Below are 19,947 nucleotides of genomic sequence, written 5' to 3' on the forward strand. Positions count from 1 at the left end.
GAACGCGCAGGCTCAGCGGCCATGGCTCACGGGCCCAGCCGCTCCGCGGCACGTGGGATCCACCCGGACCGAGGCACGAACCCGTGTGCCCTGCATTGGCAGGCGGACTCTCAACCACTGCGCCACCAGGGAAGCCCTAATTAGTCTTCTTCTCAGTTCTTTGAATACTCTGAATTCTTTCCCACGTGAGGACCTTAGCATAAGCTGTTTCCTCCGCCTGAGAAGCTCTGCCTTTTTCAGACTACATACTGGTCCTCATTCTTCAAGTCTTGGTTTGAAACTTCACCTCTCAGAGAAATTTTCCCTGACCATCCCAAATGAATACTCCCTAGTGTTGTACTCTCTTCTCGCCGTTTGTTAATCACTGCTTTAACAATATCCTGTTTATTGTATAATTTTCCGATAGTCTGTAAGCTCCGAGAGGGAAAGGAGCACGCCTGTTTGGTCTTAACTGTATACCCAGTATCGAAAGCCTGACGTGTATAGTTGCTGCTCAGCATTTGTTGAATGAATGAGTCAGGATCAAAGAACAAACTCTGCAGGGGGCCGCAAAGGCTGGCCGGGGGCGTGACCTCCTTGGAGGCGGAGTTTCCCAACCAGGACTGGGACAGGAAGCCTGCGCAGGGCTTCCCGGATTAGGCGCTCACGCATCGGGGCGGGGCTAAACGGGTAGAGATTTTGCTGTCGGAGTTGGGGCTTATTTTCCCTCTCCCCGAGCAATTGCCTCCCCCAGAGCCCTGGCTCACCCGAAGGCACCTCTGCCCACCACTCGGATCCGCTCGTACTTCTCCATCTCATTTCTCAGTCACATTTCCGGAACCCCCAAACTCAGACACAGCGCGTGCGCGGGCCCGCCCTCTCTAGAACCACTCCCCCTGCACTGCAAGATAATTGAGGGGCGGAGCTAGTGGAGCTAGGTGTTGGTTCAGCCTCTCATTTGTCTCCGCTAATTTGCACCGTCCCTGCAGCCCGGATCCGCAGTCGCCCCCTCCCAGGGTGCAAAGAATGGGGCGATATGCCATTTCTTGGCACGCCCCGCAAAAGCCAGCACCTTACCAGCTACTTGCTACACACGTGGCCGCATCCGGCCCTCGCAAAGCTTCCTTAGACCGCAGGGGTTCCCCGCGCAGGCCGAGTGAGGGTGGGAAGAAAGGACCGATCTCTCTCTGCCCCACTCTTTGCCCACTAGTGACGCTGTTTCCGAAGGAGAGGGCAGATTCTCACTGGCATGCAAACGATAAACACTACCAAAACTGAACCGAGTCGGCGCTCTCGGTCTGTGGGGCAGGGTGCCGGATTAGTTTCGTGTTTGCCTAGGGAGGGACCGGGGAAGCACTGCGCTCGTCAACACCCTCAACTCCCCAACGCACACATACAACGCTGCCGCTGCCGCAGAGTAATCTGCCTTCAGTTCTCAACTAGAGAGAACCTCCTTGCGGGAAGATGGGAGGGAAGTGGACTACTACCTGAAAGCTTCGGGGAGAGGGGGAAAGACCCTTGTTCGGCTGATATGGGTTCAAGGCTTCTGCCCAGAGGGTCGGTTAGTACAATTGTCTAAGATCTTGACCAGAAATGAGTTTAATTCCAGGTCGCTCCCTGGCGCTTGCTGCTCTTCACGAGCTCCATAAAAGGTCAGTTTAGGGAGCAGGAAGGATGGTGATTAGCTAAGGGATAGCATCCCTATTTCTGAGTGGGCGAGGAACGTGAGGAAAGGGGTGTTTATCTTCAGCTCCCACCCTGCCCCTTGAAAGGGTGCCCAAACCTATCCACATGGAATGACCACTGGAAGGGCCCCTCATGAGGGCCCCTAAGTCTGGCTCAGGCCGCTGTGGCTGTCGGACAAAGCTGCCCTGTGAGCAAAGGGGAGAGCACAGGGGAAGGCCGCTCAGCCGGGACACTCCGTGCTCTCACCTAGAAACCGATCGGGCCTTGGTTGACCAAGAAGCCCCAGAGGGGTTAATGTGTAACCTTGGAGCCATCAGGGGAGGCAGAACAAACACCCAAACCGCTTTGCGCCTCGGGTTTCTGGCTTTTCCTCCCTCTCGCAGCACCTCCACCACCTCCCCCCCGCCCCCGCCCCCGCCCCAACTACTCCTTTCTCCTTTACCCCCGCCCCCGCCTCTCCGCCGCCCTTCAGTTTGCCTGGTTCCTTCGCGGGCGGGAGGGGATCCCGCGCCACGGTGAGGACAGGCTGACACCTAGTGGTCACGAGCTGCAACTGCTCCACGCCACTGGCCTGCAGATTGAGTCACCCCAGCGGCCTGGGCAAATCGGCCGTCTTCCCCGCCCCAGCCTCCAGGGAGCAGGGAGAAGAGAGATGGGACTGTCTGAGGGAGGACTGTGACTGCCGCGCGGCCCCAGGAACCCAAGAGCCGGATAGGAGGATGGGTGATGAGTTAGTCGACAGTTTCTAGGCACCGACTCGGTGCGGGACGAGGTAGAGGCAGGTAAACGTGTTCGTCTTGGGCTCGAAGAAGCTAGTGATCCAGTGGAACAAGGTCAGGGCGGAGATCACAGTCCGAAGCGGGGCACCGGCTGGTCCCCAGAACCAGGGATTACCCGCTTCTCCGCCGCCCTTCAGTTTGCCTGGTTCCTTCGCGGGCGGGAGGGGATCCCGCGCCACGGTGAGGACAGGCTGACACCTAGTGGTCACGAGCTGCAACTGCTCCACGCCACTGGCCTGCAGATTGAGTCACCCCAGCGGCCTGGGCAAATCGGCCGTCTTCCCCGCCCCAGCCTCCAGGGAGCAGGGAGAAGAGAGCTGGGACTGTCTGAGGGAGGACTGTGACTGCCGCGCGGCCCCAGGAACCCAAGAGCCGGATAGGAGGATGGGTGATGAGTTAGTCGACAGTTTCTAGGCACCGACTCGGTGCGGGACGAGGTAGAGGCAGGTAAACGTGTTCGTCTTGGGCTCGAAGAAGCTAGTGATCCAGTGGAACAAGGTCAGGGCGGAGATCACAGTCCGAAGCGGGGCACCGGCTGGTCCCCAGAACCAGGGATTAAGGACGTGGGTTGTGACGGGCCTCGCTTAGTTCTGCCCACAAGGGAGTTGAGGGCGGGGAGACAGAGTTCTCTCAGTACCCGCCCAGGCAGGGGAGCCGGGACTCCGGGGGAAAGCGGGCATGCGGGTTAACGAGGCCAAGCGAGCGAAGTGGGACTCCGTCGGCAGTCGGGAGCTGCCAGCGAGGGGTGGCTCGATGGCGGCGCCCCCAGGACAGCCCATTTTGCCCGAAGTCCGCGGGAGCCTGGAGGCGCCTGGGGGGGCCCCGGGAAATGGGGCTCGCGCCCTCCGCGCTGCAGAGGCGCCGGAGGGGCGGGGACAGGCGGGCGGGGCGGGACGGGGGCGGGAGCGGGAGCAGAGGCTGGCGGGGAGGCAACTGGAGGAGGGAAGGGGCCTAGAGGTCTCCGCCGAAACCGTGTCTGTGAGGCCGGCGGCCGGCAGGAGAGGCGTCCGGGGTGGACTGGCCCGAGAGGGAGCCCCTTTCCCGAACGGCCGGAGGAGGCCACCTAGAGGGGGGACAGACAGAGGCAGGGAGGGCCAGCATGCCCCCAATGCTGTTCCCCGCCCTGCCGCTGCTCCTGGGCGCCACGCTGACCTTCCGGGCGCTCCGGCACGCGCTCTGTCGCCTGCCCCTGCCTGCGCACGTGCGCGCCGACCCCCTGCGCACCTGGCGCTGGCACAACCTTCTCGTCTCCTTCGCCCATTCCATTGTGTCAGGGATCTGGGCGCTGCTGTGGTGAGTGAAGGACTGGGGGAGTGAAGGTGGCTAGGGGATCCCGCATTACTCTTTCCATCACTCACCGGCGGGCTAAGGCCCAGGCAGTCTCACCCGATTCCCGGTTTAAAATGCTGTCCAATCAGGAGCGGCAGCAGCGCCAGAGGAGGGGGGGGGATTCTCACCTGGGAAACAGGAGATACCTGGGTTTCAGCCGAGTCCCTCCTGGCTCCCCCGTCAGCCAATAGCTCCAGCCCAGACCCTCCGGGGACTGGCAAGGGTAATGGGTAGGGGGGAGTTGTGGGTCCTTGGGGATACTGAGATAAGAGCCTGCCTTCTCCCTTCCCTTCCAGTATATGGCAGACCCCTGAGATGCTGGTGGACGTTGAGAGCGCATGGTCGCTTTCTGGCTATCTGCTTGTTTGCTTTTCCGCAGGTAGGTCTTGCCCAGGAAGCATTAAAAAGGGAGGACAGGGATAAGCTTCTTGTTCAGTACCATTTATGACCTCTTCCCCCAACCCTCCGCTAGGGTACTTCATCCACGACACGCTGGATATCGTGGTTAGCCAACAGGCACGAGCTTCTTGGGAATACCTCGTCCACCACGTCATGGTGAGAAGCAGGGGATGTGGTATAGGCCTGGTGCTAGCAACCTAGTCTCAGCTGTCTTTCTGAACCTGGGCGGTAAAGACCATCTTTTCTAAGCCCATCCCCACCCTGTGTCCCACATCTTCTCATGCTAGGATGCTGAGGGCTGGCAGTCTCTGGGCCCTTGCTTCACTATTTGAGGCCAGCAATCATGGCCTCACCTTCTTAGACTGGAAACTCCACCCAGAGAATCTGTGGGCAGGGATCAAAATTTAATCTTGTTGAATCCACTGTAAACTATATTTCAGAAAGAAGCAAGTAAGGGAAGATTTCCTACCCCTCAATCTAGTAGCCTTGTTATTCCCACCAACTTCCAGGAAAGGCTTGACATCTGGGTTCCCTAACCCATTCTCTCCCTTGCCTTGTAGGCTATGGGTGCCTTCTTTTCAGGCATCTTTTGGAGCAGATTTGTTGGTGGGGGTGTCCTAACACTGCTGGTGGAGGTCAGCAACATCTTTCTCACAATACGCATGATGATGAAGATCAATAATGCCCAGGACCTCCTCCTCTATCGAGTCAACAAATACATCAACTTGTTTATGTACTTTCTTTTCCGCCTGGCCCCTCAGGCCTACCTCACCCATTTCTTCCTGGGTTACGCCGGCCAGAGGAACCTGGGCACCTTTCTGCTGGGCATCCTGCTTATGCTGGATGTCATGATCCTCATCTACTTTTCCCGCCTCCTCCGCTCTGATTTCTGCCCCCAAGGTGTCCCCAGCCGGCAACACAAAGACAAGTTCTTGATCGAGTGAAAAGCGCAGTTAGGGACTTGTGGCAAGGACAGCAAACACAGCCAAGAACACCCTCACACGGACTGAGAAGAGACTTAGCCCCTTGCCTGAGGTGTCCTCTGGGGCCAGCCACTCCACCTTTCAAGCCTGCACCCACTATTGAAAACACTAATGAAAGCACTCTTCTGAAGTCCTTGTCCTTCCTTGGGCAAGGGGTGAGGGAAGCAGACAGACCGGTTGGACATGGTAGATGGGTATGGGGACAAGGTGCTACCGGAAAGCCAGCCAACACACACTGCCCTGAAATGGATGCTAATGAAAACTCTGGATATTGGTTTCATGCAAAGCCTCTTCCAGAGATAAAGGAAGGGGTTCTTGCAAAGCTTCTTGCTTGGTCTCTTACCTCATGATAGAGGCCAAGCTGTAGTTGTCCTAAGACAACCAACTCTAGTCTGGGTCACAAATATCTGTTACAGGTATGGTGAGGTGATAGGGCTGAGTGTTCCAACAGGTTAAGTAGACCAAGAGTCTTGCCCAAGCCCTGTTACTTAGGTGTGTATATACCATAGTATGGCCTCCCACCCAGAAATCAACATAAAGAAAAGAAGCATACATATAGTGAAAACTTTTATATTTTGAATTAGTCAGCTGGACTCAGTTTAGATGATCCCAATCTGAAAAACAAAAGGGAGCTTTGTTACTGGGAGTTGAAATGTGAATATTAAGCGGGAAATGTCAAAGTTAAAAAGCAAATTGAGGGCACATGGTGAGGGGAAGGGCCTATTAAAGACGGGGCACAGTCAGTCAGTTGAAACTAATCACCGAAGTCAGGGTTTGGTCACTAACAGACACATCATTTGCACCCAGGAAGGGGGGTTGTTAAGGAGTTTGTAGCAAAGGAAGCTTACTTTGTTGGCAACATCCAAAGCGTCATAGTCAGGAGCCAGTCGAACATATGCCTTCTTCTCTCCATCAGGCCTAGGGTGGAGAAGGAAGCCTTAGTCCCTACTGCCCTCACTGCCCCCATGCCCTTCTTTCCTCCCCAGTCTTCTGGCATATCAGTGGTTCCTTTGTTCATGTCATTTCCCCCCCCCACCAAATAGTGATTTTTCCATCATTTGCGCAGAGGGGGTGAGGGAAGCCACTAAGCCACAAATGAAGCCAATTCCATTTTATGGGAAACACCACAGGCATTCTGACATTAACTGTATCTTACTCTAGGGTCTGCTTCTGTCAAGAGGCAGGGATCAAGAAAATGAGCACCAACCCCTTAAGTCCTAGAGGCAGAACAGCTGATGTTTCCTCTGAAGTCCATACTCCATACAAGGGACTGCAATTACAGCAGGGGCTGCTCACTGTGAAGTCTACTTCTGATCCCAAAAGCAGCATCGTGGAATTTCATGCCATTCAGGTTTCCTGGCTTCTGACAAGAGGCCCAGAGGCCCTGGGTTCCTCCCCATCCCACAGGACTCCACTCACCTGATCAGGGTGTTGACCTTAGCCACGTCAATGTCATAGAGCTTCTTCACAGCCTGTTTAATTTGGTGCTTGTTGGCCTTGACATCCACAATGAACACCAGTGTGTTGTTGTCTTCTATTTTCTTCATGGCTGACTCGGTGGTGAGGGGGAACTTGATGATGGCATAGTGGTCAAGCCTGGGAGAGAGGCAAAATGGGGTCAACTGGCTTGGGCCAAGTAAAATAAAGAATGGGCCTTCTTTTGGAGCCCAAGTCCCCAAGAGCCCAGGTGCATCAGACAATGAGGTAGCAATCATTTGTGTCAGACTTTGGTCGCTGAAAAGTGTCATCACGTGCACCCTTACACTTAGGGACCTGGAGCCTCAGCTTGGGGACATCTCAAGGGCTTTCATCCTTTAAGTGATTAAACAACCATTTTTGAGTTCCAACCTTCTTCATTCTTCTACCTGACCTCAACATTTCTGAAGAGAAAATTTCTATAAGAATTTTGAGACTTAAGAGGTTAGACAACTTAACCCAAGAACACAAAGTTAAGACTATGGAATCTAGAAACTCAAGCTAGGGTTCCAAAGAATGTTGGTGTTTCACTATGAGGCTGAATCGACTGTTTTACCCCCTTTGGTTGCTGAAAACTGGCTTACAAGCCATCAATTCTTGAAAGCAACTTTTTATTTACAGCTCAGGTTAAAGTTACAGTGGCCATCTAACACAGCTTTCCCCCTGAAATTTAGAGAAGCAAGGCTCTATTTGCCTGGGTACACCATCCTCTTTTGAAGGTAGAGATCAGATCTCAACCTCTCATCACACTAAATTCTAGGTCCAAATGGCAGTAAAAAGTCTGCTGGGCTTCCCTGGTGGCGCAGTGGTTGAGAGTCCGCCTGCTGATGCAGGGGACACGGGTTCATGCCGCGGAGCGGCTCGGCACGTGAGCCATGGCCGCTGAGCCTGCGCATCCAGAGCCTGTGCTCCGCAACGGGAGAGGCCACAACAGTGAGAGGCCCGCGTACCGCAGAAAAAAAAAAGTCTGCCAAGTCCATTTCTCCGTGGACACAATCCACTCTCCTGCCTTTTTCTTAGGAAGCAGTGCGAGGACCCATTGGTGGTAACTAACCACTACCATGGCGCTACTCTAAACTGTGCTCCCTAAGGTCAGTCATTACCACTAGTGACACCGAAACACTCAAGTACCTCAACCTTTTCCACTCACTCCCCCAACCATTCCTTGAGTGTAAACATTTGGGAAAGTGAATGAAAAGAAATTGCCATACACTGCTGCAGGTCTTCACTGTCCAATACAGATAAATGAATCTCATCAATCTAGAATCATCCCACATCCTCCAAGGACTATTCCCCACAGCAAAGATTTAAAAAAAGTGCAACGAGGAGCAACCTAAACCTGGAACCCCCAAACAAAGAACATCTAAGTCCCACTTTATACTCACAAGAAAGTAGACTACATATGAAACGATGATTAACCTAACAATTCACTAATCTTGACAGTGACTCTGGGTTGTTTTAAACAATTCCTGCTAATGTGCTAAACACGCCTCCTTTCGTTCTTAAATAGGGCATTATTCTCCTCATACTTCCTTTAGAGAAGCACACTAGGTACCAACGTGGTTTTGAGAAGCCATGCTGTAGGTTTGGTAAATTTCCAAATTACCAGTGGAGGATACCCAAAACATCTTTTCATGGGTACGCGGCAGTACTGACTTGTTTCTCCTAGGGGCGCTCTTCCGAGGATATTTGGGCTGCCTCCTGAGCCGCAGTGTTTTGGGCCGTCGGAAGGTGGGTGACGTCCGGATCTTCTTTTTTTTGTGGCTGTGTACGCCTTTCAACACTGCTTTCTTGGCCTTCAAAGCCTTTGCTTTGGCTTCGGCTTTGGGAGGGGCAGGGACTGAGGGAAGGAAAGAAAACGAGGGTGCGGGATTCAGAAATAAATCACTTCTGGCCTCAAGACCCATAGTGGGCGCCCCAGGCCACACGTGCATCAGTGGTTCCTTTGAAGACATCACAAGTCTCAGGAGTTTAAAATTTTTCCATCATATGCACGATTCTAGGGGGAACTTGGGATACGATGAGAAAGAAATTAGCAATGACCGAACGCTTGACACTTGCTGAAAATGTGAACTAGTAGTTTTATGTATACCGTCGCCCAGCCATCGGCGGAGAGTATATAGCCCCATTTAACATGGGAATAATAGGGAAGTTGAGGGTACCAATTCCTTACAGGTCTAGAGACATGGAGCTCCCCAGAGCCGACTGTCCGGCTGTCCCCCGCAGGTGGTACCGGCCGGGCTTGCCTCCCCAACACCCTTCAGTGACGCCCAGACCATGCGGCTGGGCCCATGCGCTCAGCGTTGCCAAAACTCGAGGAGCGGTCCCACAGCAGACACGGCAAGGCCTGGCCCAGCCACCATCCTCCCAGTCCATTCACTCTGCGGGGACCCCAGGCCAGCCAGCTGTGTATCCCCAGCCCCAGCACACACCTTCCTTCTTCGCCTTCGGCGCCATCTTCGTGAAAAGGGTTTCCGAGACTTGTTCCCACGGGCTTATAGAGTCAAGCCTCACAGAAGACTCGCGATACTTTTTAGTTAAAGCTGATTGGATACTCTGCAGCGCGGCGCCCGCCGGGAATGGTAGTTAGATTTTATTTCCTCGCGAGAGGGATTAAACTAGCACCACCCCTCCGTTTGTTAGACCCTAAAGCTTCATGGGGGTTGTAGTTTTTTGGAGACGCGTGTTTATTTTATGTGGCGGGTGGATGGTGTAGCCTGCGGCTGCACGGGACTGAGCGCTTCACATCTTGAGCAACTTTAGGGAGGAGGATTACAGGATTGCAGTTCCACTGCAAACTGGAATTAATATACTGTAGTTAGATTGACCCAGGTAGAGTGAAGCAAAATTCTAGAACGTTAGAGCAAAATTTGCCCAGTCCAACTCCCTCAGACATCTGTGGAAATTGAGGTCGAGAGAGGGGACACGGCTTATTTATAACACGGTGATTAGGTGGCAGAAAAAGTCGAGTCAGGCGGAGGGGAAGAGCAAAGTGTCAGAAGAGCTAAGAGGTGGCCACATTGCCCCTATGACAGATTTTCATGCGTCTTCCCGATAATACTCTTGAAGAGACTCTACCAATTATTCCAAATACCCAGCGATCAGATTTCTCCAGGATACGCTCGTTCTTCTTGGGAATAATTTCATTCACAGTCCCCTCCCTTTAAGCAGTCTTCTCTTCCTTGCTCCAGTCATATTTGCGTCCCCAAATTCAGTTCCTGACACAGAGCAAGGTTTAGTAAACGCTCGGGTTTTCGTCTTTCAAGGACTGTGCTTACCCCATATCACATCGCCTTTCTGTCCTCCCCCTCCTCTCTTGGAATCACCTTTGAAGGTGCGATTTGTTGTGTGCTACCCCGTCTTCCAGCCTGCAGACCGCAAAAAAGAAAAGTCCTGGGGGAGTGGGGGTAGATTTCAATGGGGTCAGAGCGAAGAACGCCCATACCAAAGGAGAGTCCCCATGTCCCAGAGCGCTGACTTCGCCAAAGGGAGGAATTCTGGGTCCCCTAGCCCTCATTTATCCTCCACCAAGGGAGGCAGCTTGGTCTTCGGCGCCCCAGGCCCCCAATCTAACACGGCAGCCTTAGAGGAAAACGCACCAGATTTCTGACCTCTCTCTCCTTGGTGGCACCTCGTTCCGACCCTGGCACCCCCTCTACGCTCCCCACCACCACCTCCCAGGGCAGAAGGGCGAGTGGGGGCAGACCCTATGAGTCACGTCCTGGGCCTGGAGTTGAGGAGGGAAGCGCCGCCTCTCCTAGGGCCCCTTCTCTCCCCCTTTCCCCTCCCGCTGGTTCCTGGCGCAGCCAGATGCTGCGCAGCGATCACCGATTCCCCATCACCAATTCGACTGGGTAAGGGTCCCCATGGAGGCTCCGCCCGGCACAGGAGGTGCAGGGGAGAGAGACCTGGGGGATCCCGATCTGGGCAGGTTCCAACCAGGGTGAGGGCGGGCCCGCAGCCGGGTGAGGCGTCTGCAGGGGGAGCCTGACCTGGGGCAGCGCTGGCGGGAGGAGGGGAGGGGGAGGCTGGGGCGGACTGCGAGGCCTGGAGCTGCCGGGAGAGGGGCGGGGGGCGGCCCTTTTCCAGGAATTTCCGGGGATCAAATTACAGAGCTTGCGAAGGGAGAGCCGAGTGGGACGCGAGGCCCTGCAGCGCACTGGGCCCCTCGCCCCCTCCTCCAGCAGTCCACCGGCCGTGCTGTGCCGTCCCTGCCCACACTGACCCCGTGTGGCGGGGCCGCTCCGCGCCCCCGGGCTTCTCTGTTATGGTAGGGTCGCCTCAACCCCGAGTTGTCGTCGGGTCTTCACGGCCTCGAGTTATTGTAGGAACTATCCGGCCCCGGGTTATTGTAGGGTCTGCGCGGGCTCGGGTCCCCCCAGACGGGACTCCACGCCCCAACTTGGCGGCCGAGGGGTCTCCTCGCCCCCGAGTCGTCCTGGGGACGCCCCGGGCCCGGGTGATTGTGGGTTCGCCTCGGCCCCGGGTGATTGTCTCATCCCCGTGGCCCGCGGTGGTTGTAGCGTCCCCGAGGCCACGGGCTCCCGTAGGCTCCCCGTGGCCCCGAGTTATAGTCGGGACCCCTCGGTCGCGGGTGATTGTCGGGTCTCCACGGGCCCGGGTCGCTGGGGCGGATCAGGCCTCCGCGCCTTCTCAGGGCGCCCCGCAAGGCCGCAGGCAAGATGAACATTCTGGCGCCGGTGCGGAGGGACCGCGTCCTGACGGAGCTGCCCCAGGTAGGCGCCAGGGCCACGTCGGGCTTCTGGCTGCGGTGGGTGTGGGCGGGGAGGAGGCGGCACCAGACCAGTTACAGGCTTGGGCCCAGCCCTGCTGCCCAGCTAGGCCTGCTGCTTCTGGGTGGTCCCCTCCCCATCCCCCGCCGCGGGCTGCTTGGTTGCGGGAAGAGGGCCAGGAATGGGTGAGTCCCGTTCTCTTCCATCTCTCTCAGTGCCTGAGGAAGGAGGCCGCTTTGCACGTGCACAAAGGCTTCCACCCCCGCGTCACCTGCGCCTGCCAGGAGCACCGGACAGGCACCGTGGGGTGAGTTAGAGACACCCGGAACGAAGAAAGCAATTCCCAGGAAAACCTGTAGTCAAAGCAAGGGTACAGAGCCAACAACTGGAGGCTCCATTTCAGCTTCTACCAGCTATATGGTTATTCCCCCTTTTCATGCCCCTGTGTGCTCCCGTTTCTTCCAGCTAGGTTGTGGCGAGTCCTAAGAGATGGGGCGGGGTAGGAAGGTGGCAGTTTAATTCCTGACCCAGAGAAGGTGTCCAGCATGAGGGCGTGGTCACCAGCTCAGCTTCCCACACACCATCTATTTGAGCTCCAGGGCAGGGAGCAGTCCTAGAGGGATGAGTCCTATTGTGGGTAAAAAAAGGTAACACTGTTAACAGCTGCCACCAGTAATTGAGCATTTACTGTGTGCCCAAAGCAGTGTGTTGTATACTACTATTGTTTTTTATTAAATGGAAAACACCACCACTTTTAAGATGTATCCTGATTTCAGAGATGTTAGAATGTATGTGTGTGTGTGTGTATGTCTCAGAATATAGGACATTTATCTCATTTTAACCTTCACAACAACCCAGTAAAATGTATGTTAAATCCCCACTTAACAAAGGTTGAAACTGAGGCTCAGAGAAGCTGAGAAACTTGTCCTAAGTCACACAGCTAGTAAGTGAGAGCTGGAATTCAAAATCATGTCTCTCTGATACTAAAACAAAAACACGCCTCCCCAGCATATCTGTCTAGGCCTGGTGTCTATGGTAACCTCAGCCTGGGTGCAGCTACCTCTGTGGACCTACTAGGGAGCATTGGGACTCCTCTGAGTGAAAGAGCTAGCGCTCACTTTTCCTGCCCACTCTTGTGTCCAGCAGATTTAAGATCTCCAAGGTCATTGTGGTGGGGGACCTGTCAGTGGGGAAGACTTGTCTCATTAATAGGTAAGAGGGTGCTGCAGCTGAGCTGGTCTGGGCTGGGCAGAGTGGGCCCAGGTCTAGGCAGGTGGGCTGGGCTCAGGACCAGAGCGTCTGGTGCCCCCTCAGGTTCTGCAAAGACACCTTTGATAAGAACTACAAGGCCACCATCGGAGTGGACTTTGAGATGGAACGATTTGAGGTGTTGGGCGTCCCCTTCAGTCTGCAGCTGTGAGTTCTTCCTCCACTCCTTCCCGCCGTTCCTTCTCCCAGCACCTATCTCCCACCGCAGCCACCAGCACCACCCTGCCCCACACATACCTGTGTTCCCCCCTCCTTCCTCCCAGCTGGGACACCGCTGGACAGGAGAGGTTCAAATGCATTGCATCGACCTACTACCGAGGAGCTCAAGGTAAGGGCCACGGTTAAGTGAGGTAGGTGGGAGCACCTAGCCTCTAGTCAGTCCGGGGCTGGAGGGATTGTGGAAACGAACCAGTAGTGTCTCTCCCAACAATCTGCATATGTTTTCTTCTACTCTTCCAGCCATCATCATCGTTTTCAACCTGAATGATGTGGCCTCCCTGGAACATACCAAGTACGTGCGCATGCTGAACTATAATGGGGGCTCTGGGAAGAGAAGGTTCAGAAAAGAGGGGGGTCAGGAGCATGGAAGGGAAAGAGAAGAATGCATCCAGGACCAGAGAGAGGGTCCCTGGGCATAAGTGTCAGCGGGGGGAGCCTGTCTAACTCCCTCATCCCTTGCTGTCCACTGTCTATGGCAGGCAGTGGCTAGCTGATGCACTCAAGGAGAATGACCCTTCCGGTGTGCTTCTTTTCCTCGTGGGTTCCAAGAAGGACCTGAGTGTGAGTGTGCCAGTGGGGGGAATTCCCACCTTGACAAGGGAAACCCCACCCCCAGCATCTGACTCTGACTTTCCCTCAGACTCCTGCTCAGTATATGCTAATGGAGAAAGATGCACTCAAGGTGGCTCAAGAGATGAAGGCCGAGTACTGGGCAGTCTCATCTCTCACTGGTGAGTCAGAGGTGTCCCGCCTTCTGCTGTGGCACTCCTACCTACCTTGCCTCTCACTCCTACACCTCCAGCTGTGCTCATTGACACCAGGACTGAAACTGCTCCCTGTGTCAGGTGAAAATGTCCGGGAATTCTTCTTTCGTGTGACGGCACTGACCTTTGAGGCCAACGTGCTGGCTGAGCTGGAGAAATCGGGGTCCCGGCGTATTGGGGATGTTGTCCGTGAGTGCCCGCCTGGATGAGGGTGGCAGAGGGCACAGGGACCCTCCAATCCCTGCTTCACATGTTTTTCACCCTTCTTCAGGCATCAACAGTGATGACAGCAACCTCTACCTAACTGCCAGCAAGAAGAAGCCCATGTGTTGCCCATGACGGGTGAGGGTACTGTTCAGAAACTGCCCAGCCCTGGGGCAGTGTGCCACCTTTACTCCCCCAGAGCCCAACCCCTGGACATTTGCACTGACTGTTTTTCCAGACCAAAGAGCTGCCCCTTGGTGGCAGTATCCCCAGAGGTGTAGCTGGGACCATGCTAGTCACTTCCTGCTCCCGTGCCAAAAACTGGATGCCCCTCTCCTCCAGGGCTCTCCAGGTTGCCCAGTGGTAGGGAGGTGGGTGGGCCCTGCTCCTCTTACTCAGCCTGCTGGGCCCTCTGGGTTTGAGGATGCTTAATGGTCCCAGCTTCACACTATGCCTTATGCATTAAAATATCTGTTATTAGCAGGTTAGGTGCTGGAGTCCTTTGTGGGGGATCAGGGATGTGGAATGGGCAGGGCTGTATGGGGATCTTGAGACTGGAGGCTTCTGGGATTCTGGCCATTCCCGGCCTCTGGGCAGGCCTCAGGCAGGCTAGGAGCTCAGGGAGCACGTTTGGGGGATGCACCGAACCCTCACTGGATGACATCTGAATAATTTTTAAGATCTTTGAGAGCCCTTTTCCTTTGGTCCCTTCCCCCCAAATGTCTCCTGCTACTTCATGCTTATACCCAAGTCCACCACTGGATAATATATATATATTTTTTCACCTTCCTCCTGCCTGTCCTTTAAAAAATACTTCTCTGAGGGGAATACAGTGAGAAGTGAATGAGTTTTGGGTGCTTTTTGGGTTGACCAGAAGGCTCAGGAAGGTAGAGGCAGGGCTCTTACTCAGAAGATGTGCTATCTGATAACATCTAACTATATTAGTTAACAAAATTATCAGTAGCATATTCTTATATTTTAAAACAATTAAAAAACTAAATTGGATTAAAAATAAGACATACGGGGACTTCCCTGGTGGTCCAGTGGTAAAGAATCCACCTTACAACGCAGGGGACACGGCTTTGATCCCTGGTCGGGGAACTAAGATCCCACATGCTGTGGGGCAACTAAGCCCGCGCGCGCCACAACTACTGAGCTCACGCGACTCAGCTAGAGCCCGAATGCCACAAACTACCGAGCCCACATGCCCTGGAGCCTGAGAGCCACAACTAGAGAAAAACCCGCACACCACAACCAGAGAGAAGCCCGCGTGCCAGAACAAAAGATCCCGCATGCCTCAACGAAGATCCCGCGTGCTGCAACTAAGACCCTACGCAGCCAAAAAAAAAGACATACATTTTTCCCTCTTCAAAAAAAAAAAGACATGCTCCAAGTCAGGAGGATCTGCATTTGAATCCTTGCTGTCCATCCTGGGACACTCAGACAAATCACTTATTCTCTGTGACTTAGTTTCCTCATCTCTGTTATTATTTTGAGGGGGGCATGCCATGCAGCTTACGGGATCTCAGTTCCCTGACCAGGGATTGAACCTGGGCGATGGCAGTGAAAGCCCAGAATCCTAACCACCAGGCCACCAGGGAACTCCCAGTTGCCTCATCTGTAAAATGAGGTTTCATGGATGAAATAAGATAAATCACTAACATACACAGGGAGAGCTCTGGGTGAAGAGTGACCAAGAACCAGGCTTACTGTTGACATCCAGAGAGTCAGAGATTGGCTGGAAGTGTCTCAGATATCTGGGCCAACAATGGAGGGACACATGTGGCCTGGTGTCCTCCTGGGAGGTCATGGAGGGTCAAGATTAGAGCACAGATCCTCGTTCCCAGTCAGCAAGTGTTCTTCCTTTGCTTCCATTCTTTTTTTTTTTAAATTTAAATTGGAGTATAGTTGCTTTACACTGCTGTGTCAGTTTCTGCTATACAGCAAAGTGAATCATATATGCCCTCTTTTTTGGATTTCCTTCCCATTTCGGTCACCACAGATCACTTGAGTAGAGTTCTCTGTGCTATACAGTAGGTTCTCATTAGTTATCTATTTTGTACATAGTAGTGTATATATGTCAATCCCGACCTTTTGCTTCCATTCTTACCCACTACTCTATTCTGGAAGAGTTGGCTTTTCTGCACTCTCCCCCTTCTCCTGGCTTCCCCTCTCCTGCTGTTCTTATTTATTTTTTTTAAACTATTTTATTTATTTTTATTTTTGGCTGCGTGTCTTTGTTGCTGCACACGGGCTTTCTCCAGTTGCTGTGAGCGGGGGCTTCTCTTGTTGTGGAGCACGGGCTCTAGGCACGTGGGCTCAGTAGTTGTACCCACTACTCTATTCTGGAAGAGTTGGCTTTTCTGCACTCTCCCCCTTCTCCTGGCTTCCCCTCTCCTGCTGTTCTTATTTATTTTTTTAAAACTATTTTATTTATTTTTATTTTTGGCTGCGTGTCTTTGTTGCTGCATACGGGCTTTCTCCAGTTGCTGTGAGCGGGGGCTTCTCTTGTTGTGGAGCACGGGCTCTAGGCACGTGGGCTCAGTAGTTATGGCTCACGGGCTCTAGAGCGCAGGCTCAGTCGTTGTGGCGCACGGGCTTAGTTGCTCCGCGGCAGGTGGGATCTTCCCAGACCAGGGCTCGAACCCGTGTCCCCTGCATTGGCAGGCGGATTCTGAACCACTGCGCCACCAGGGAAGTCCTCCCTGCTGTTCTTAGAGTTCTCTAAAGCTACAGTGGGTGAGAGGGTCTGGGTGGTGATCCTGCCACTCCGGCTGCTGGGTGTTGAGGAAGGTGGAGGTTGAGATCATGCAGAGCAGCAGCAGGAGAGGCCCTTGATGGCTCTGGAGAAAACAAAGTTTAAGCAACATCCTTTTCCCTTCTCTCCATCCTTTGAAGCATATCCTGGCTTTGGAGCCTGGTACCAAGAGAAATTGAGAGGTGTGATGTGTGGAAAGTTAGTGATGTGGCTGTAACACTTTTTTCACACTCTCCTGGAATTGTTTTTCCATCTCTGTTCCCTTACAGGACTGTGATCCCCAACTCTTGCCTTACACACACACACAGAGAGAGAGAGAGAGAGAGAGAGAGAGAGAGAGAGAGAGAGTGTGTGTGTGTGTGTGTGTGTGTGTGTGTGTGTGTGTCCTGCACCATAGTACTGCTGTGGAGTGTTTGTGCTGCATGGAGCGTGGGCAGCAGGAGTATGGGTCTGTGTTCTGGGTGATTTATATGAGGGGCGTGTGCGTGTTGCGTTGGTCCATGTGTAGAGAGAGAGAGAGAGAGAGAGAGAGAGAGTGTGTGTGTGTGTGTGTGTGTGTGTGTGTGTGTGTGTCCTGCACCATAGTACTGCTGTGGAGTGTTTGTGCTGCATGGAGCGTGGGCAGCAGGAGTATGGGTCTGTGTTCTGGGTGATTTATATGAGGGGCGTGTGCGTGTTGCGTTGGTCCATGTGTGGCGAGTAGATTTTTTTACCTGCGGTATGAGTGTGATACATGCATGTGCAGTGTGTATACTATACTTAAGGGTGAGAGGGGTGTGCGCTGTGAGGGCCGTGTGTAGTAGGTGACTATGCGTGCAGCTTGCCCTGCTCCCCGCATGGGGCAAGCCTATGGAGATATGAGGTTGCAAGAGTGAAATTAAGCACTAACACACACAGGAAGAGCTCAAAAACCTTAACTATTATAATAAATATTTGGGGGAAGAGTGACCACGATTCTTTGGCTCTATGTTGATATCTATATTGGGCAGTATTGTCTCAATACAGGGTGCTCCATGGGGGCTAGGAGGGGGCGCTGTGGGTGGGCGCCACAGGGGGTGCTGCGATCCGACATCACGTCTTCATTAGCTGGGCTCCAGTGGAGGGGCCTGCGGACGGGGAGAGAGAGAGAGAGCGAGCCCGCCCTACCGCCAGGGAAGGAGGGACCTTGGAAGAGCCAGGATGGCGTGTTGGAGTTCAGAGGGAGTAGCTCTCTAGGCACGCGGGCAGGGGCCCGAGTGTAGATTGGGGGCGGGGCTAAAGGCAGCGGCTGGGTTCCGAAGGATTGGGAGGGGCCCGGAGATTGAGAGAATGGCTGGGGCGGGGCTAAGAACGGGGTTAGGGGCGGGGCTAGTGTCTGGGAGTAGGACTAAACCTGAAGCAGATCTGGAGAGGAACTAGGGATGGGATTGAGGGCTGGGCCTCAGCGGCCGAGCTAAAGTTTACGCCTGAGATAACGGGGAGGTGCTAAGGTTAAAGTGGAACAAAGAGGGAGAGGCCCGGAATGAACTGGGAGGACCCGGATGAAGAGCGCAGCGGAAGCTCAGACTTGGGCTAAGACAACGCAGCCTAGAGCGGAGGGAGGCGGGAGACTGGGCAAGCATGAGGCGGAGTTAAGGGCTGGACTGGGGCGAAGCTGAGATTGGGGTTTACGTTGGACTCGGCCAAGCTGAGGTTCAGGGTTGGACTTCTTCGAGGAAGAGTCTTGTAGAGACGAAGAACTAGGCTGAGAGATATGTGGGTTAGGACGACACTGAGGATTGAAAGGTGGACTAAGGAAAAAACTGAGGACGATGCCAGCTGGTGGGACGAGAGCAGCACCGGTAAGGAGGGGACGTGGCAGCAGATTAGGGGAGGGCTTCCAGCTGGGGGCGTGGCACGGGGGCTGGCTTGAGAACCCGAGGGGGGTGTGGAACCTGAGAGAGCCCGACGAAGGAGGCGGGGCCAAGGACTGGCTGGGGCGGAGTTAGGATCTGGGGGTGGGCTCACGTCGAGACATGGACCAATGATTGAGGACAGGGGTCCTGAGGACCTAGAGAACCTCCTGCGCGTTCAGTTGGGGTGGTCCGGTTGAAGCCAGAGCTGAGACCTCCGGTTGTAAGGCTGGAAGGCGTTGCTGTGCTGCACCGGGGGCCCAAGCCGCTGCCCAAGAAGTGAGAGGCTTGGCTGCAGCCCATGGTCCAGCGCCCAACTAGTCGCCGGGGCTGGGGCGGGAGGTTTCATTGACTCTGGGGCAGGAAAAAGGCTGGAAGTTCCACAGGTGACATCACAATCGCCTCCAGATGTGGGCGGGGCCAGGAAGGCATTTCCGAGGAGACGGGAGCTGCCCTGCCTTGCCCCCTCCTCTTCCCTCGTTCCCTTCCTTGGTTACTCCCTCCCTTCCTTCCTTCCTCCCTCCCTCCCTCCCTCCCTCCTTCCCTCCTTCCCCCGTTCTGCTGCCCGGGTACCCCACCTGAAACCCTACCCCTTGTGCCGCAAGGTCGGGGGGAGCGCCTCAGCTCTCCAGACTGGGAGGATTCTGTACAAATGAGCATCACCTGTGAGTTTTGAGTTAGGCCCCTGCGCCCAGAATAATGCCCTACTGAGAAAGAGACCACAAGCCTCCCTCTTCCTTTTAAGCTATCACTATCATTCATTATGAAGTCCCCCCTGTGTCCAACTTCAATCACTTCTGCTGAGGAGCTCTGGACTGCTGCCCTGGACTGCTGCTTCAGTCGTAAACTCCGACTGAAGATCTGAGGAGAGTTATTAAATCCCTCCCCTTGGCAGAGTTGTAATTGTCAGGGCTTCTTGGGGGTGTCGGGGGAGTTAGTCAGTGGACCCTGCATATAAGCCTCTTCCATGGTGACTGGAGAGAGCAAGCAGTTTGTATCCTGACCCTGGCTCACGCTCCTCTGGCCTGACCTTAGGGTCCAGGCTGGATACGGGAGGCTGTGGAGTCAGGACTGAGTAAAACCAGAGGGTGAGGAATTGGCTATATTAGAGTTGAAAAGCCGGTGTAATGGGAAGTGATAGCTGGCAGGACAGGTTTTGGACAGGAACCATAAGTAGACAGGCTGAAAGAGCATAGACTATGGAGCCAGGAAAACTGGATTTGAATCCTACCTCTGTCATCTGTTAACTTGTGTCTTTGGACAGGTTACTTATTGTAAGTCTCTCTGTCCCCATCCATAAAATGGGCTTTGGTGAGGAGTTAGAATCAAAGGCATATTTTATTTTTATTTTTATTTTTATTTATTTATTTATTATTTTGCGGTACGCGGGCCTCTCACTGTTGTGGCCTCTCCCGCTGCAGAGCACAGGCTCCGGACGCGCAGGCTCAGCGGCCATGGCTCACGGGCCCAGCCGCTCCGCGGCATGTGGGATCCTCCC

The 19,947-nt window shown here is 54.2% G+C and overlaps 5 protein-coding genes and 4 non-coding genes across 16 annotated transcripts in view; 3 read left to right on the plus strand and 6 right to left on the minus strand.

The window, feature by feature from the left end:
- NEK8 (NIMA related kinase 8) overlaps positions 1 to 3,929 on the minus strand; it is an 11,941-nt gene extending 8,012 nt beyond the window's left edge. The window contains exon 1 of one of the 4 annotated variants that reach the window (XM_028485038.2): positions 3,803 to 3,929. Coding sequence is in view for 3 of the 4 variants with exons in the window: in XM_055082814.1 (XP_054938789.1) it covers positions 747 to 798 (52 nt within the window). In the remaining variant the exon portion in view is untranslated. Of the gene's footprint in view, positions 1 to 746; positions 1,994 to 3,802 lie in introns of those variants that run through there. The other 3 variants (XM_007121735.4, XM_055082814.1, XM_024127711.3) reach the window with 3 other exon arrangements.
- TLCD1 (TLC domain containing 1) lies at positions 2,687 to 5,565 on the plus strand. The gene is made up of 4 exons (XM_007121734.3): positions 2,687 to 3,737; positions 4,070 to 4,152; positions 4,246 to 4,328; positions 4,733 to 5,565. Exons 1-4 carry the CDS (start codon positions 3,544 to 3,546, stop codon positions 5,114 to 5,116), a joined length of 744 nt encoding a protein of 247 aa, XP_007121796.1. The 5' UTR covers positions 2,687 to 3,543; the 3' UTR covers positions 5,117 to 5,565.
- A 144-nt stretch (positions 5,566 to 5,709) lies between these two features.
- On the minus strand, positions 5,710 to 9,160 carry RPL23A (ribosomal protein L23a). The gene is made up of 5 exons (XM_024127714.2): positions 9,064 to 9,160; positions 8,288 to 8,471; positions 6,575 to 6,751; positions 6,004 to 6,073; positions 5,710 to 5,769 (listed from the first exon to the last, which is right to left on the minus strand). The coding sequence occupies exons 1-5, from the start codon at positions 9,086 to 9,088 to the stop codon at positions 5,755 to 5,757; spliced, it is 471 nt and encodes a 156-aa protein (XP_023983482.1). The 5' UTR covers positions 9,089 to 9,160; the 3' UTR covers positions 5,710 to 5,754.
- Positions 5,889 to 5,959, minus strand: LOC112066053 (small nucleolar RNA Z17). The gene has a single exon (XR_002892412.1). It is a non-coding gene; the product is annotated as a small nucleolar RNA Z17 (small nucleolar RNA).
- On the minus strand, positions 6,149 to 6,219 carry LOC112066046 (small nucleolar RNA SNORD42). The gene has a single exon (XR_002892406.1). It is a non-coding gene; the product is annotated as a small nucleolar RNA SNORD42 (small nucleolar RNA).
- LOC112066052 (small nucleolar RNA Z17) lies at positions 6,842 to 6,913 on the minus strand. Its single transcript, XR_002892411.1, has one exon. It is a non-coding gene; the product is annotated as a small nucleolar RNA Z17 (small nucleolar RNA).
- On the minus strand, positions 8,560 to 8,626 carry LOC112066045 (small nucleolar RNA SNORD42). Its single transcript, XR_002892405.1, has one exon. It is a non-coding gene; the product is annotated as a small nucleolar RNA SNORD42 (small nucleolar RNA).
- Positions 9,161 to 10,403: 1,243 nt separating the features above from the next.
- Positions 10,404 to 14,303, plus strand: RAB34 (RAB34, member RAS oncogene family). 3 transcript variants are annotated; one of them, XM_007121729.4, is made up of 11 exons: positions 10,404 to 10,485; positions 11,155 to 11,367; positions 11,580 to 11,671; positions 12,508 to 12,576; positions 12,679 to 12,780; positions 12,897 to 12,961; positions 13,093 to 13,144; positions 13,332 to 13,413; positions 13,493 to 13,583; positions 13,698 to 13,805; positions 13,888 to 14,303. In XM_007121729.4, exons 2-11 carry the CDS (start codon positions 11,314 to 11,316, stop codon positions 13,953 to 13,955), a joined length of 783 nt encoding a protein of 260 aa, XP_007121791.1. In that variant the 5' UTR covers positions 10,404 to 10,485; positions 11,155 to 11,313; the 3' UTR covers positions 13,956 to 14,303. The 3 variants fall into 3 exon arrangements, with proteins under 3 accessions (XP_007121791.1, XP_007121792.1, XP_007121793.1); XM_007121730.4 differs by having other exon boundaries at positions 12,511 to 12,576; XM_007121731.4 differs by lacking the exon at positions 12,508 to 12,576.
- Positions 14,304 to 17,191: 2,888 nt separating this feature from the next.
- Positions 17,192 to 19,947, plus strand: part of PROCA1 (protein interacting with cyclin A1) — a 10,598-nt gene continuing 7,842 nt past the window's right edge. The window contains exon 1 of one of the 3 annotated variants that reach the window (XM_007121739.4): positions 17,192 to 18,398. In XM_007121739.4, the coding sequence (XP_007121801.2) occupies positions 18,311 to 18,398 (88 nt within the window). In that variant the 5' untranslated portion in view covers positions 17,192 to 18,310. The remainder of the gene's footprint in view (positions 18,399 to 19,947) is intronic. The other 2 variants (XM_007121737.4, XM_028485036.2) reach the window with 2 other exon arrangements.

This window comes from Physeter macrocephalus, unplaced genomic scaffold (genome assembly GCF_002837175.3).
Source record: "Physeter macrocephalus isolate SW-GA unplaced genomic scaffold, ASM283717v5 random_353, whole genome shotgun sequence".
NCBI lineage: Eukaryota > Metazoa > Chordata > Mammalia > Artiodactyla > Physeteridae > Physeter > Physeter macrocephalus.

Coding starts and splice junctions, on each gene's coding strand:
- TLCD1 (XM_007121734.3), top strand. CDS start 3,544: ATGCCCCCAATGCTGTTCCCCGCCCTGCCGCTGCTCCTGGGCGCCACG. Junction 3,738..4,069: donor GGGATCTGGGCGCTGCTGTG/GTGAGTGAAGGA, acceptor CTTCCCTTCCAG/TATATGGCAGACCCCTGAGA. Junction 4,153..4,245: donor GCTTGTTTGCTTTTCCGCAG/GTAGGTCTTGCC, acceptor ACCCTCCGCTAG/GGTACTTCATCCACGACACG.
- RPL23A (XM_024127714.2), bottom strand. CDS start 9,088: ATGGCGCCGAAGGCGAAGAAGGAAG. Junction 8,472..9,063: donor GCCGAAGGCGAAGAAGGAAG/GTGTGTGCTGGG, acceptor TCCTTCCCTCAG/TCCCTGCCCCTCCCAAAGCC. Junction 6,074..6,574: donor AAGGTCAACACCCTGATCAG/GTGAGTGGAGTC, acceptor TCTCCACCCTAG/GCCTGATGGAGAGAAGAAGG.
- RAB34 (XM_007121729.4), top strand. CDS start 11,314: ATGAACATTCTGGCGCCGGTGCGGAGGGACCGCGTCCTGACGGAGCTG. Junction 11,368..11,579: donor TCCTGACGGAGCTGCCCCAG/GTAGGCGCCAGG, acceptor CATCTCTCTCAG/TGCCTGAGGAAGGAGGCCGC. Junction 12,962..13,092: donor CTACTACCGAGGAGCTCAAG/GTAAGGGCCACG, acceptor CTACTCTTCCAG/CCATCATCATCGTTTTCAAC.